General features: G+C 51.1%; 3 protein-coding genes across 3 annotated transcripts in view; 2 read left to right on the top strand and 1 right to left on the bottom strand.

The window, feature by feature from the left end:
• Positions 1-3,431: 3,431 nt before the first annotated feature.
• LOC119101156 (paramyosin) lies at positions 3,432-6,848 on the bottom strand. Its single transcript, XM_037224435.1, has one exon. The coding sequence runs from the start codon at positions 6,450-6,452 to the stop codon at positions 3,615-3,617; it is 2,838 nt and encodes a 945-aa protein (XP_037080330.1). The 5' UTR covers positions 6,453-6,848; the 3' UTR covers positions 3,432-3,614.
• LOC119100417 (vacuolar protein sorting-associated protein 13C) lies at positions 6,603-13,323 on the top strand. Its single transcript, XM_037223515.1, has 9 exons — positions 6,603-6,621; positions 9,057-9,274; positions 9,972-10,127; positions 10,745-10,879; positions 11,357-11,526; positions 12,074-12,224; positions 12,620-12,808; positions 12,863-12,985; positions 13,303-13,323. Exons 1-9 carry the CDS (start codon positions 6,603-6,605, stop codon positions 13,321-13,323), a joined length of 1,182 nt encoding a protein of 393 aa, XP_037079410.1.
• Positions 12,857-13,339, top strand: part of LOC119100416 (vacuolar protein sorting-associated protein 13) — a 37,758-nt gene continuing 37,275 nt past the window's right edge. The window contains exon 1 of the mRNA XM_037223514.1: positions 12,857-12,940. The gene's annotated coding sequence lies outside the window, so the exon portion shown is untranslated. The remainder of the gene's footprint in view (positions 12,941-13,339) is intronic.

Below are 13,339 nucleotides of genomic sequence, written 5' to 3'. Positions count from 1 at the left end.
CCTGTGCCCCCTCGTAATAACCGGTCCAGAGGCCCCTCGCTTCTTGTGCTCCCTCCCTTGATAACTGGCCCCGAGGGATAGCCGGTCTGGGAGCCCATTGAAAGTCAGGCCCATATGGCTGCGGAAGATCTGTTAGCGGAACGGTTTTCAAAAGGCCCCTGGATACACGAAGAACCTTCGCTATTCTCCAGAATGTCCAAAACGAGTCTGGAAGGTCGTGGGACTCGACCAAGAACTTCGGATACATTCGATGTATTTAGAGGTGGTCAAGGCCACTGCCAGGCCAAGGCCACCTATGTGTTTTGTTTTTTACTGATATTCAGGAAATCCTGCAGCTCCGTACCCTTGGTCACTAATCAGATATGTGATTTTCTGGGAGTGCGCGAGTGCTTTGGGTTTCAGTATTGATGTGTGCTGATAATATGCATTGGTGTATACACATGCATGTTTGTATGTGCATATACATTGTTGTGCATTCATACATTGATGTATACACAGACATGTTTGTATGCCCATATACACTGTTGTGCACACATACATTGATGTAATACGCACGCCAATGCGTTTACTTCGTTCTATTAGTGGGTGCGCTTTCGGAGCCTTCATTGAGCCTTTTCCAGACCTAAAACGGACCTTTCCTGATCACAGATGAGACATCTTCAGACATAAAACATACATGGTGGTTTCTTGTACAATGGGCCATTTCTAGACCTGTGGCGGGCCCTTTCTGATCACACCTTGCAAGAAGGGCCCCATTGTAGCCTCAGAAAAGGGTCCATTAGATCTGCAAAAGCGGTCACCGTACACTCAACGAGGCTCTTTTCAAGTCAGGGCGGCCATTTTCGGGCCAAGGATAGTCATTCCCAGACATAAGCGGAGATAATAATGAAGATATGATAATATGAATGCTTCCCGCACCTGGACTACCCACGCTCTCAGTTGAAAATTTACTGCGCCAACTTGAAAAGAGCCCAACTCCCGAGTCTGCGATGGACCCTTTCCAGACACTTAGGGCCCCTTTCTGAGCCTACGAAAGTCCTTTCCGAACCCTAGACGGGTCATTCCTGAGCTTGTGTTGGACGTTTTTCGGACCAGTGATATGCCCTTTCTAGGCTTGTGCAGTGAGATATGCCTTTCCCAGACCTGAGGTGCTCATTGAGCATCTCAGAAAGTGAGCTGCGCTCATATTCATGCGGACTCATAAAGTGCATTTCTCACCTTCTAAGCGTAGAATTGATCCCTAACTGACTTAAGACGTCTCTGACATGCATTCATGATCCACGCATTTCAGTTCACAGATCTTAGATGGCCGTTTCTGAGCTTGCGATGGGCGTTTCCTGATCAGAAATAGGCCCTTTTGAGTCTACAACGTACCTTTTTAGACCAGAAATGAGGCCTTACCGTGCCTGAAAGTATTGAAGGCGTTTTCCTATCTTGAAATGAACACTTTCCAGCCTCAGATGAGTTCTTTCTGGACCGAGATGACTCCGTTAGTGTAGTCAAAATGAACTTTGGGGGGGGGGGGGCGGACGGGGGGCATCCCCCGAATGAAAGGTTGGGGACTCGTGATGCCGAAGATAGGCCCATGCACTTTTTGGTAATTTAAGACACCCGTAGTACTTTAAAAACACAGACAGGCCCCCGAGACATCAACATAGACCCCGGGCTTATAAAGGTCTTCAAGAACAGGGTCCTAAAGTGACGAAGAGGACCATGTGACTGGAATGTCCTCCCATGAGCCAATCTGGCCCCTCTGGAACAAAATTTGGCTACGTCCCTGGATGACACCTCACGCCTGCTTAAGTGCACACAAAGCGAATTACCTCCGCTTTTCCCGAGGACGCCTTCTGGGCCACCTGACAGTGTGTGAGAAATAGAGGCAAATAGGCAGTTTTGCGTCCATGTAAGAGATGGCGATATTTTACCTTTCCCTGCCCCCCCCCCCCCCCCCCCGAATACGCCGCCAATGAGTGTGCCTGCGTCCAGCACAGCACGAACGCACCTAGAACCCGCATGTTCAACCAAACAGGATCTAAGATGATCTCATTGTGCACCGTGTTACTCGCTCAGCTCGTGAGTGACCGAATGATATCCATTTTTACGCCAACTAGGCCTACCATTTCGAGACTAGGTTCATTCGGAATTTCTCTAAATTAGGCTTGAGCCCTGTTGCGCTGTAGGTTGTCAGAAGTATGGCACTGTGGGGAGCAGAGCTTTGACCTCACTCCCATCAGAGATCTCCAGACCCGCCATCCAAAACCACCATGATTAAAACCGCCGTTCAGGCAGTATCGCATTTTATGTCGTTTGGACTCAAATACGGAGTGCAAAATCGTAAGCGTCTCCAAGGTGAACAAGATGGAGTGTTGGTGTGATAACGATATTATAAATGTTGATTGTGCTGCATGTGTAGGTAATCAGAAATATTACGGTAGATACTTTACAAAGTTGAATATGAGGAGGTTGTTTGAGCACCTGAGCACCCGAGTGTCCCGGCAAATTTTGTATAAATAAGCCGTCTTTGTGATGTAAGGTGCTCCGAATCCCATTCTCAGTTTGTGTTGTACCACGCAAATGCGGTGGAAACATGTCGCTCGCGTCTTTAAATATGCGGGTTTGCGCATCTCACATACCCTTTTAAGACAAAGACCTGGTGTTGGCCTGGGTTACCGCAAAAATAACGTTGACATTACGTACACATCAGGTCTATGGAAAGTCCGAAAACGTTCATTGCCCTTCACGGACGGTTTTGAAATTGCAGTGGAATAGGCTGACTTATGTGTTCTGTGAATAAAGCTGGGATATGCGGTTTTTTGCATGTTTCTCTTTCGGAGAAGTAGTAAGATACAGCATACGAAATGCTCACTCCACATCACGTTTGCGCGAACAGGACCTACAGGAGTCACATTGAACGTGTGGCCGCCGCGCTAAGTGTTTCAATACTGTTCTGCGGTGGTAAATGGACCTACAGGAGTCACGTTGAACGTGTGGCCACCGCGCTAAGTGTTTCAATGCTGTTCTGTGGTGGTAAATGGTTTTACTGGCCGAAAAGGAAATGCTCTGTCAAAAATCATTTTATAGATTGTAGGTAGCGTGTGTATCACCGTCTGGAACGTCCGTTCTGTAGCGGAGAGCCAGTTGCATTTGATCCACCCTCTGAATACGTAAAAATTATATGCTGATCCTAGTAATTTCTCCACACAATCCATTTTTGTTCGACTACGTATGACCTGGTCTTCGGTCTGAAATAATTTTGCAAATGATTAGAAAATAAATGTTAAACTATCGAAAACATCCCAAAATCTCATCATGAAATTTTCCCTTACAGTTGCAATTGTCGCTTTCCTTTGTTACGGGCATCACGATCAACAACTCGTTACTTCTCCGCTGTGCATTTCATCCTGCAATGTAGGGGCAGTAATATATGCAACGTTCAGACATGCATTTTTATTTCATTAGCTATTGCACACCTCATGCGTCGATAACATGTTGGACTTCTATAATTTACAGTGCATTTTTGTTATAAGTACATTTCTTTGCGAGACTTGCGTTATATTTGTTCTTTAAGCTCGCGCTGAGGTCGACGTGTTGGGTGGAAGATGCTTGCAAGTACATTAACGGAACTCAAAGTTGTCTCTTTCGTCGGGTGCCTGGGTCTCGAAGCTTGACCAGCATATGGCGCCAAATTTCCCCTCCGAGCACTTCTCGTGCGACAGCTGCTGCTTCAGCGGCTTGTCCGCAGCTTCGTTGTCTACTGTGTAGCACACGGTCTCGTCGTGGCCGTACTGGCTAACATCCATTCCAAGTTGGCGCACAAGGTATCTGCTTGGGTCTACTAAGAACTTTCCAGTCTGATGTCGTACTGTTGAAAAACTGGATGCGAATGATAGTTCCTCCACGGTGGAAATGCGAAGCATCGTCCCGTTTTGCTCGTTACAGAATTCGTGCATGGCCAGGCCATCTTTGATTGTTTTCGATAGCATTATGCAGCCCTCCTCCTTACTATTTCTACGGGATTGCCAATACTGCTCACCATGGGTTGCTTTGGGACACGTATGCACCGGGTTTCTACATTTGTCGAGATCTTTAGTGCATGTGTTTAGGAGTCGACCAGTAGATTCTGTTTGTCGTTTTTGGGCCTCAAGCTGTTTGCAACACTTGGTCAGCTCTGCGTCGCATTGTGTTTTTGCGGCGACTGCCTGGGTGAGATTGTAGTGGCATTGGGCTTGTTTCATGCCGCATTGGTCTCTTTCCTGTGTTACCTCTGCCTTTTTCGTTTGACATTGACGCAGTTGAGCGCTGAGGGCGTCAGCGCGCTTCTTCTCCTTTTTGCTTTTACAATCATCTTTCAAATTATCAAGGGTATGTTGTAGCTGTACCTTTTGTTCGGCACATTCGTCGAGAAGCTCCTTCCATTTGTGTAAGTCAGCCTTTTTGACTGTTTTGTTTTGCTTGCATTTGGCAATTTCCTGTTCCAAAATTGCCTTTATACCCATGGTGTCGTGTAACGCATTTTTGCAAGAGGCCGCTTTGCCTTCTGATCTGCTCAGCAGTGACCTCGCTTTCTCAAGCGTTTCCTGACAATGCTTCAGCTCTCCCGTCTTGTTTTTTAAGGTCCCTTCCATGCGATTACTCTTAGCTTCTAGATATCCCAGCTTTCCTTTCGCCACTCCCAGTTCGGCGGAGCAGCGGTCTTTGGCGTTTTGTGTGGCCGCACGAGACGCATTGCATATGTTTAAGGCTGCTAATGCTCTAGACAGTTTAACTTTGCAGTCGGCGCTATCCAGAGCTAATCGTTTTGTTTCCTCCATGAGACTGGCACGCTTGGCAGACGTGTCTTTGAGTGCGTGGCTGAGCTTTTCATTGGTTTGACGACAAGCTTCGATGTTGGCTTTTGATGAAGCAAGCGTTTTCTTACACGCTGCAGATTGGTCCTGCAGTTCACTGTTTTCTGCGGTCAGCTCGGCATTGCGTTTATTTTGCTTTTTGTTATCTGATTGACATTGGCGATGAAGGCTCTTCCAGTTGTCTAGCTCACTGGTGGTTGGTTTTTTGGAGCAGTCCTTGCTCGCATTTTTGGCGATTTTGAGCATCAGATCACATTGTTTTATATCATATTTGCACCCTTGGAGGTCTTTAGTTTTCTGTTGGCTGTCTTTTCTGTCTTCATCTCGTAACTTCAAACATTGTGTTTTCGCTTCCTGCAGTGCCTCTGCTTCGCCCTGCAGGTTTTCTTTAGCTTGTTTTTCAGAAAAGGCTTTGTGCGTTTGTTCCTGTAACTGAATTTTCAATTTTGAATTGTCTTCCATTGCTTTAAGTAACCTGGCATTGCTTTTTCGGAGAGAATCAAGAAGCTGTTGCTTAGCATGTGTGCAGTTGCTGTACTTTTTATTTAATAGCGTTTCTTTGTGTTTCAAGTCAGCGTTATGTTTTTTCAAGTCCTTCACTTCACGAGCTAGGCGTTCGTTTTCTCTCTTCAAGTGCTCATTATCAGTCCTCAGAGTTCGTGCTTCACCTTCGCAGGCATCGATATTTTTTTCAGACTTATTTAGCCTTGATTCCGCGTTAGTTAGTGATATTTCAGCATGTTGCAGCATCAATGTTGCTTTTACCAACTGGTTCGAGCAGTTGTAGTACTTATCCCTCCATTGGCCAGGGTTTTGCGCCTTGTTTTCTTTACAAAGTGCGTTTTCCATCTCACAGTCACGCAATTTTTGCTGTGTTTTTGCGCAGCGTTCTATCCGCGCATCCTTGTGTTTCAGTTGTTTTTGGCACTGCTCTAATGTGTCATGTACATCCCTAACCTGACCTTGCAGCTGTTGTAGCTGACCTGCCATGGTGCCGATCTTCGATACCGACACCTGCAATTCAGATTGTGCATCTATGCACTCCTTCAGCTGTTTCTGTTCCTTTTCGAGGGCTGTGTTCAGAGTAGAATAATCCCGTCTGCAGTCCGATAGATCGTCGTTGACATATTTGTTCTTCGTTTGACATACGGCGAGTTGAATGGTCGTGTTCAGTGCTGAACTTTGTTCCTCACTGCGTAGTTTTTCAGTCTCCTGACGTTCCTTATTTGCTTCATCCAGTCTGCGTTCGCTGACATTATGCTGTCTTTCTAGTTCCTCAATTTCATGCTTGAGGTACTGTTTTTCAGTTTTTAGTCTTTGTAAAGCATCTTTGATAAGCTCGAAGTCTTCGTTTTTAGCCTCATTCGCGGCAGTTATCGCTGTGACATGTATGTTGACCTTCTCCATATTATCTGCACACTGAGACTTTTCCTTTTTGCATGCGTTAAGCTCAGCCTTAATCTTGTTCTGCTCTTGGATAGATAAGCCCCGCTGTCCGTCGTTAACGTCATGGCTGTTCTTCTGCTCTCTTAGTACTTTAAATAAAGCGTTTTGAACATCGTTACCGATATGCACAATTTTAGTTTCTTGTTGAATAACTGACATCCCATTCGCTCTGGCTCCTTGAATTTCCAGCGAGAGACAGCACTGCTTTTCGTGGTCAGTGAGGTTCCGGTTTTGACGACATTTTTCTTTCAACGCTTTTATGGAGTCCTGTGTGTAGACTTGCGTGCCGTTGTGTAGGGTAATCGTCTGATGGCCATCGTGGTGATAGGTAACGCGGACATTGTTGGATTTTTTGGTTAACTTTGAGGCTCGAGAAAGTTGTGCACAAAGCGTAATGCTGAACAAAATTAAAGTGGTATGTCTTACACATGTTTCGGCATTAGAATGTGGTGTCTGGAAGCAAAAAAGCTGACATTTACGCAACAATTTTTACGGAGAAACTCAGTTTGTTCTTAACTTTTTATGAAAGGTCGTGCCGGATGAATGTCAAGGATTTCTCAGCATCTTTTCAAGCCCGTTTCATGTCTCATGCCTTTGTAGGGAGCAGGTCTCCTACTGCAAGACACAATGACCGCGGACATACTGCTTTTACATCATTGCTAACGTTGGTTGCGTGCCAAACATTCGCTAGATACACACACTCGATAAAGCAGCTGTGTAGGATCGGAACATGGACTACATTCCTAACGTGCAACCCGCACGTACATGCGGGCATGCTGAGTGGCATCGTGGCACGCACATGGGTCTGGCCATGGTGGTAGCTAATTGTCTGCTTGTTCACACTCGGCGCGACCGCTCTTGTTCGCTCGTCTGACCGACTTCTGCGGAGGCTCACCACTGCTCCACGTTCTAAATGCCGCACGCCACCACTTCTGGTCTAGTTCCGCCCGTCCACCATTAACGTGAGCCAGAAAGGGCGCCAGATAAGGCTGATGGAACCAGTGCCGGGCTCCAACCACTCGTAGCATTGGATTCGCTCAAGTACTTTTGCATCCTGCGACGATGGACGCATCTAACTGTCCAATGCGATTGTTGAGTCTCATACTCAGATTACTCAGATTGTTGTGTAAATAGTCTAAGCTTTGGCTGCTGCGGCGGCCATTGCACACTGTTGCGTTTGAGACTCACAAGACATCGTTTTAGTCATATGGTCGCCGTCAGATAGATTCCTTTTGCTTACCTTATGCACCTCACGGGAAGTCATTAACCTCATATGACTTCGAACAGCACTCGATTTTCTGGAACGTGCCGCCTGACATCTTATTACAATTTAGTTATTGCCGGTCCATATGGTTACGCGGTACGGTTTTCAGTCGGCCTTCCCAACGGCGTAAGTTGTAGTTTGTTTTGCTATGAGAGACCGGGTGCAGGAGCCAGAGGACTATGATGATAATTCACACAACGAATGCATCGGAAGAACAGCAGGGTACTGATACAGTCGTTCCCGCACCGGTTTGAAATGGGGACGGCGGTCGTGGCGGTCCGGCTCAAAACCCAAACGTCATAGGACTAAGATGGACAGGCTCTGTACATGACACCCGCAATCGCCTGCGTAGCATTATATTAGAATATCGAAAGATTCCGATTGATATTCGCGCATGAATCGCACTTCACTGACAGCAGGTGATTACAGAAGCATTACGAATACATCCTTTTAAGGGATTTATTGCACCACTAACAAGCCAAAGAGCTGAAAGAGGCAAAGGTTGCCTACCATGCGCACTGCTGGGAAGTCAATGTGCCTACCCTCAAGGTTTTCCAGAAAACTCCCGAAAGATACCTTTGGGGAGCGCTGACCTGTAGCAGGTCAGAGTTAGGCCTTGGCTGTCAGCAAAATTGATTGTTTGGATATTTATTTCGAGCTTGTGTGACAAAACAGTTTCAAATTCATACAATTGTGAGATGGTTCTTAGACAAGAAGACGATTGAGATTAGGATCAAAGCTAGTTTTATTGACCTTGTATCAGTCATGATGGTCAGATCAAAGTCGAATCAAAACAGCTTTTTGATTAGAAAAGTTGTCTTGTGGAGCCGTTTTGACGTTGTTTTGGAATTTATTGACCGGTAAGACGATAGCTAGATTCATATCGCTGTATAATGAGGATTATGGGAACTCACTGACCTAAGTGACCTATAATATTATTCTCTAGAAACTTCCTGTCTGGGGTAGTTCTTGACCATGAAAAGAACTATCGCAGTACATCAAATACTAAAATGGTCTCAAGGTTTTTATCATGTTGACTTCAAAATTCCAGGTAAGGTCACTGACCTGAAGTGGCCCGAAGTACCTGTTGCTCTCAAGTGGTAGAAGTTAGGATAAAGTTGGTTGCTTGAGAAGATCTCAGGGCACTTGGGGCATCGATCTCGAGTTTGACCCCGTTTCACTAAGCGTAACCCGAAAGCCTAAAGCCGTACTTGTTCAACACAGACGAGTTTACATATCAGTCATACCTACCCTATGAATCTGATACCAATCTCTCTTGCTTTCATATCTCGGAGGAGGGGGTTGGGGAGGGGGGGGGGGGGAATCGCCCGAGCGCCTCGTATTCACCTGACCACCGGAGCGCGTGCAGTGGCTGTATTGGACGGCGGTGGCGCGGTCCGCGGCGAGTTGGCGCCGGCAGTACGGAGCGCCGTGCGCCGGGCGGCGCGCGTGACCGTGCCGTGTGCCGTGTCCGGCAGCGGTGCAGCGCCGCCCCGGAGCCGCGCCCAGCTCGCACGGCGACGAGATCGACGTCAAGCTGCAGGCCCGCTTCAACGACTTCCGGGTGCAGCTGTCGTCGGGCAGCGCCTGGCTCGCCAGCCTGAGCATGGCCGACCTGCACGTGGGCGTGGAGATGCGCCGCGGGCACACCCAGGTCACCACCGGCCTCAGCCAGCTGTCGGTCGTCGACCTCACGCCGGCCATCAAACACGACAAGGTCAGCCGATAGGGGCGCCAGCAGAGATTTTAAAGCCGTCCCTAGAGTTGAGTTAGTTAGTTAAGAAGACGTTTGCAAGTGCTTGAAACACTTTCGAGCACAAAGCCTGCTTTGGGACAGCTTTTGCGCCGTAGAGACAGTTGTTCGCTTGTGCGTCCGAGAGAAGTGAGGTCACTTCTCTCGCAGGTCAAGGTCACTGACCGGAAATGGCAGAGCAATGTGTCTGATGGTGTCTGAGATTTTGCATTGTGGCCCATGTTTGTGAAGGTGTGGACTGGGCTTGGCGATTCCGTGAACGTGTAGAGAGCGAGGATGTTACGAGGCGCTGGGAACATCTTCAGCAGCGCATGGAGTGCTCGGCCGCCAGTCAAGCTGGTGTATTATACATTTAGATGTGCGACTGAGCGAAGGGTACAAACGTGAGCGCTAGTGTGCGGAACTGCGAACAGAGGTGAGTGTGCACACTTGGGCCAGATTCTCTCCAGGACTCCGTCTTTGTTCGCTGTGGCCAGATTCTCCCCAGGACCCCGTCTTTGTTCGCTGTGGCCAGATTCGGTCCAGGATCCCGTCTTTGATCTCTGCGGTCAGATTCTGTCCATGACCTCACATGCTCGCTGCCGCTGGATTTTGCCTATGACCTTGTGCGTGCGTGTGTGGCTGGAAACTGTCCTTGACCTCGTGTGATCGCTGTGGCCAGGTCCTGTCCATGACCTCGGACGAGGTGTTCCGGGCCGAGGTGAGCCTTTACAATCGGACGGAGCCTGTGGAGCAGGACTTCGTGGACCTCGAGCTGTCTGCTCAGCTGGGCGGCGCGCGGCTTCTCTTCATGAACCGCTTTATCGCCGACCTGCTGGTGAGTGTCCGGGCCGACCGTGGCCGACGCCCGACCCGACACGAGCTCGGTCGGCTGCCAGCGGGCGAAAAAAAGCCGAGGTGCGCCAGCGTGTTGTGTGCCGTAGAGATCGAGGTTGTCGATCGCATGTGCGTGCGGAGATGTCGACATCTTCGCACGCACATGTGATCACGTCATCAACACTTCGCGCTTCATCTTCGCACGTGCGAAGGTGTCGACGAGGGGTGCCGGCAGTGCAGTGGTTGACGCGTCTGCTTTAACCACTACGCGTCTGGGAAGCCAGAGGTACGGGGCTCGATTCCCCGCGGTGCCCGCCCTTCCTGTCAGGTTGAGAGGCAGGCGACGCCATATAGCCTCAGCAGCTGAGTGCGTCGTAAAGCCCCAATGACACAAGATGTCGGCGACGGCGTTCAGTCCAAGCGTGACGCGCTTCCCGCAGGTCGTCACTTAAACCCTGGGCTGACAGCCTACATGCTTGTGCCTTCAGCCGCGCGGCTGGTCTCGGACGCTGCTAGGGAAGCTCCGTAAGGCAGACGCGCATCGCCTGCTCTGGTGCCTCTCCCCATCCCAGAGGTCGGTGGCACGCGCGACACGACTTGATGCCGTGTCCGTTGCAGGCGTTCATGGCGCCGTTCTCAGCCACGCAAGCAGCGCTGGCCGAGGCGTCGCAAACGGCGGCGGACGCAGCGCAGCAGGCCATGCACAACGCCTACGCCCAGGCGTTCAGGGCCAAGCTCAGCGTCACCATGAAGGCACGTTGCTCGGTGACGCGGCGAGGACGTGCGTCTTGTGATGCGAATGTGTTGAAACCATGTTACGTGGGTGTTTTGGACGCAGAGTAGATACCAATGGAGCTTGAGCCGCCGGCAGCGGCAGTCTCAGCGACTGCTGGGCGACGAGCTAGCGGGACGCGTTTGTGGTGTGCATGGTGCCTGTGGATTTAATTAAATTGATCGTCTTGTGAAGTGATTTCAATGACAGGACGAGTTCGTAATGAGTCGTTTCGGTCAGCGTGATAGATGTTTTAGATACAAAAAGACAAAGTTTGATCTGACAAGTAGACCCGTATGTTTCTGTGATGGTCGCGACGTTGTGGGAAACGAGTGGGGTTAGCTTTGTGGTCCAATTATTTATTTAAGCAAGAGGCTGATAATTTAACGATCGGTGTTTCTGCGGCCGATTTGAGTGCCGTTTTGTCACATCGGACACCTGGTCACGTGCTCTCACAGGCCCCTGTGATCCTCGTGCCGCAAAGCTCCCGCTCCGACCGGGTCCTGGTGGCTGATCTGGGAAACCTTAATGTCAGCAACCGCCTGGAGATGGGGCCGTGGAGCCAGCTGAGCACTCCCGCTGTCCTCGACAAGATGACGCTGAAGCTCGACAACCTCAAGTTCTACAGGTGGGACTGGCCGGCTGCTGGCAGATGTAGTCCCCGGCTGGTTGGCAGCCACCGGCCGAAGCAGGCATTACAACCCGGGTTTAAGCTCAAGGCGGCTGGGAAGAACTCCTGTGGCAAACTCAGAAATCCGAACGCCACATCAGTGTTTATGGCACTATTCAGATAAATGAAAGCGGTGGACTATCATGGCAAAAATTACAATATGTGAACTTGGCGTCATGAGACTACACTGAAGGAACATAATTGTATGACAAGTGGACTGGCGAGGGGATCATGGTGCCTGCTAGCCACAAAACATATGACAGACGATATTTCGTCAATGGTGTGAAAAGTACCGCTGTGGAAACCTCAGTAACATGCAAGGAGGTCCTGATTTACCACTCTAATATAGTAAAGAATGAGTCGACGTCTGCAAGTCGTAGCGCATGACATCTCTTTGCCTGTCGTCGGCGCGCGCAGCGTCGCCTCGAGGTGGAGCGCTGCGCGGTCTGCTGACGGCTGACGGAGGGCGTGGCCGTGCGCTGACCGGCGCCATGTCCGCCGGCAGAGGTCAGCTGGCCGCTGACGGGTCGGTGCACTCCGAGTGTCTGATCCTGCAGCCGGTCACGCTGGCGGTGCAGGTGACGCGCAACCTCAGCGTCAGCTGGTACAGGGACGAGCCGGAGATCGACATCCTCGCCACGCTCGGTGACCTCACCGTGAGTGGGCCGGCCGGGCCACCCGCCCCCACCCCCGGACCGTTCTCATGTGCCGTCGGCGGCCTGTAGTGGACGGGGGCTGCTGGGTAATGCAGCGAAGCTACAAGAGGGAAATTGTGTTATGTTTGGAAGGCCTTGTGGGGCCTTGGATTGAAAACGCCCCATAGCTTGTTGAACCACGCGTTATTAATTATCGATGGCTCATTTTGTTTCTCGACTCGGTGATGTTAGGAATGCTCGCTGAAATAAACGTACAGAATTGGATGGGCTTCGTTTATCGCCAGATGTGAGCGAACACTGTCCAGTGGAACCCGTGCGATTCTTCTCGCCGCCACACCCTCGTGCCTCCGACGCCGCCCGGCCCTGACGCTGGCCGCTGGCTCTCCCGCCGGCAGGTGGTGCTCAGTGAAACGGACTACGCCCAGATTATGCGCACGCTCAACGAGAACCTGTCGGAGAGCGGCACGGCGGAGCTGAAGCCGCTGCCGCCGCCGTCGCCGGCGGCGGAGGCGGCCCACGGCGCCTCGCGCTCCGGCGGCACCACGTCGACGGCCGTGGCGCACCTGGAGACGACGCTGGCCAGCGCCGGCGCCGCCTCCCCCGCCGCCGGTACCGCCGCCGGCGCCGCCGCCGGCGAGGTGTATACCAAGCTGCGCTTCAGCTTCGACTGGACGTTCGTCGGCGTCGAGCTCTTCACCAGCAGCGCCGAGGAGAAGGTGGGTACCGCTGGGAGCCACGCGAGGCTCAGCGCCGTGGAGAAGGTGGGTACCGCTGGCAGCCGCGCCAGGCTCTGCGCCGCGGACGCTTGCAGCTGTCGCTCGGCGCGGCTGCACTCTCGGATGTCCACGGCGCCAGCTGGTGAGCGCCGCTGGAACCAGCGTAGAGCTGAGCCGAGGCTGGGGACGTGTGACCCTCTTCCAGGAGCGCGCGCGACGCCGGGCGTCCAGGACCGGCCTCCGGCGGCGCTCATCTGCTGTCGCTGTCAGCTGCGCCGGTCTTAGACATCTGTCTTGGGCGCTGTGGCGCAATGGCACTACATGGGTGCTGCGGTGCGGTGAGTTGGCCCTGCGGCCGCCAGCGCTGCCCCGTCCTGTACTGACATCTGTCTCCCGTGG

Source organism: Pollicipes pollicipes, unplaced genomic scaffold, assembly GCF_011947565.3.
Source record: "Pollicipes pollicipes isolate AB1234 unplaced genomic scaffold, Ppol_2.1 Scaffold_4881;HRSCAF=5763_pilon_pilon_pilon, whole genome shotgun sequence".
Classification (NCBI taxonomy): Eukaryota; Metazoa; Arthropoda; class Thecostraca; order Pollicipedomorpha; family Pollicipedidae; genus Pollicipes; species Pollicipes pollicipes.
This window is presented reverse-complemented; position numbering and strand designations above follow the sequence as displayed.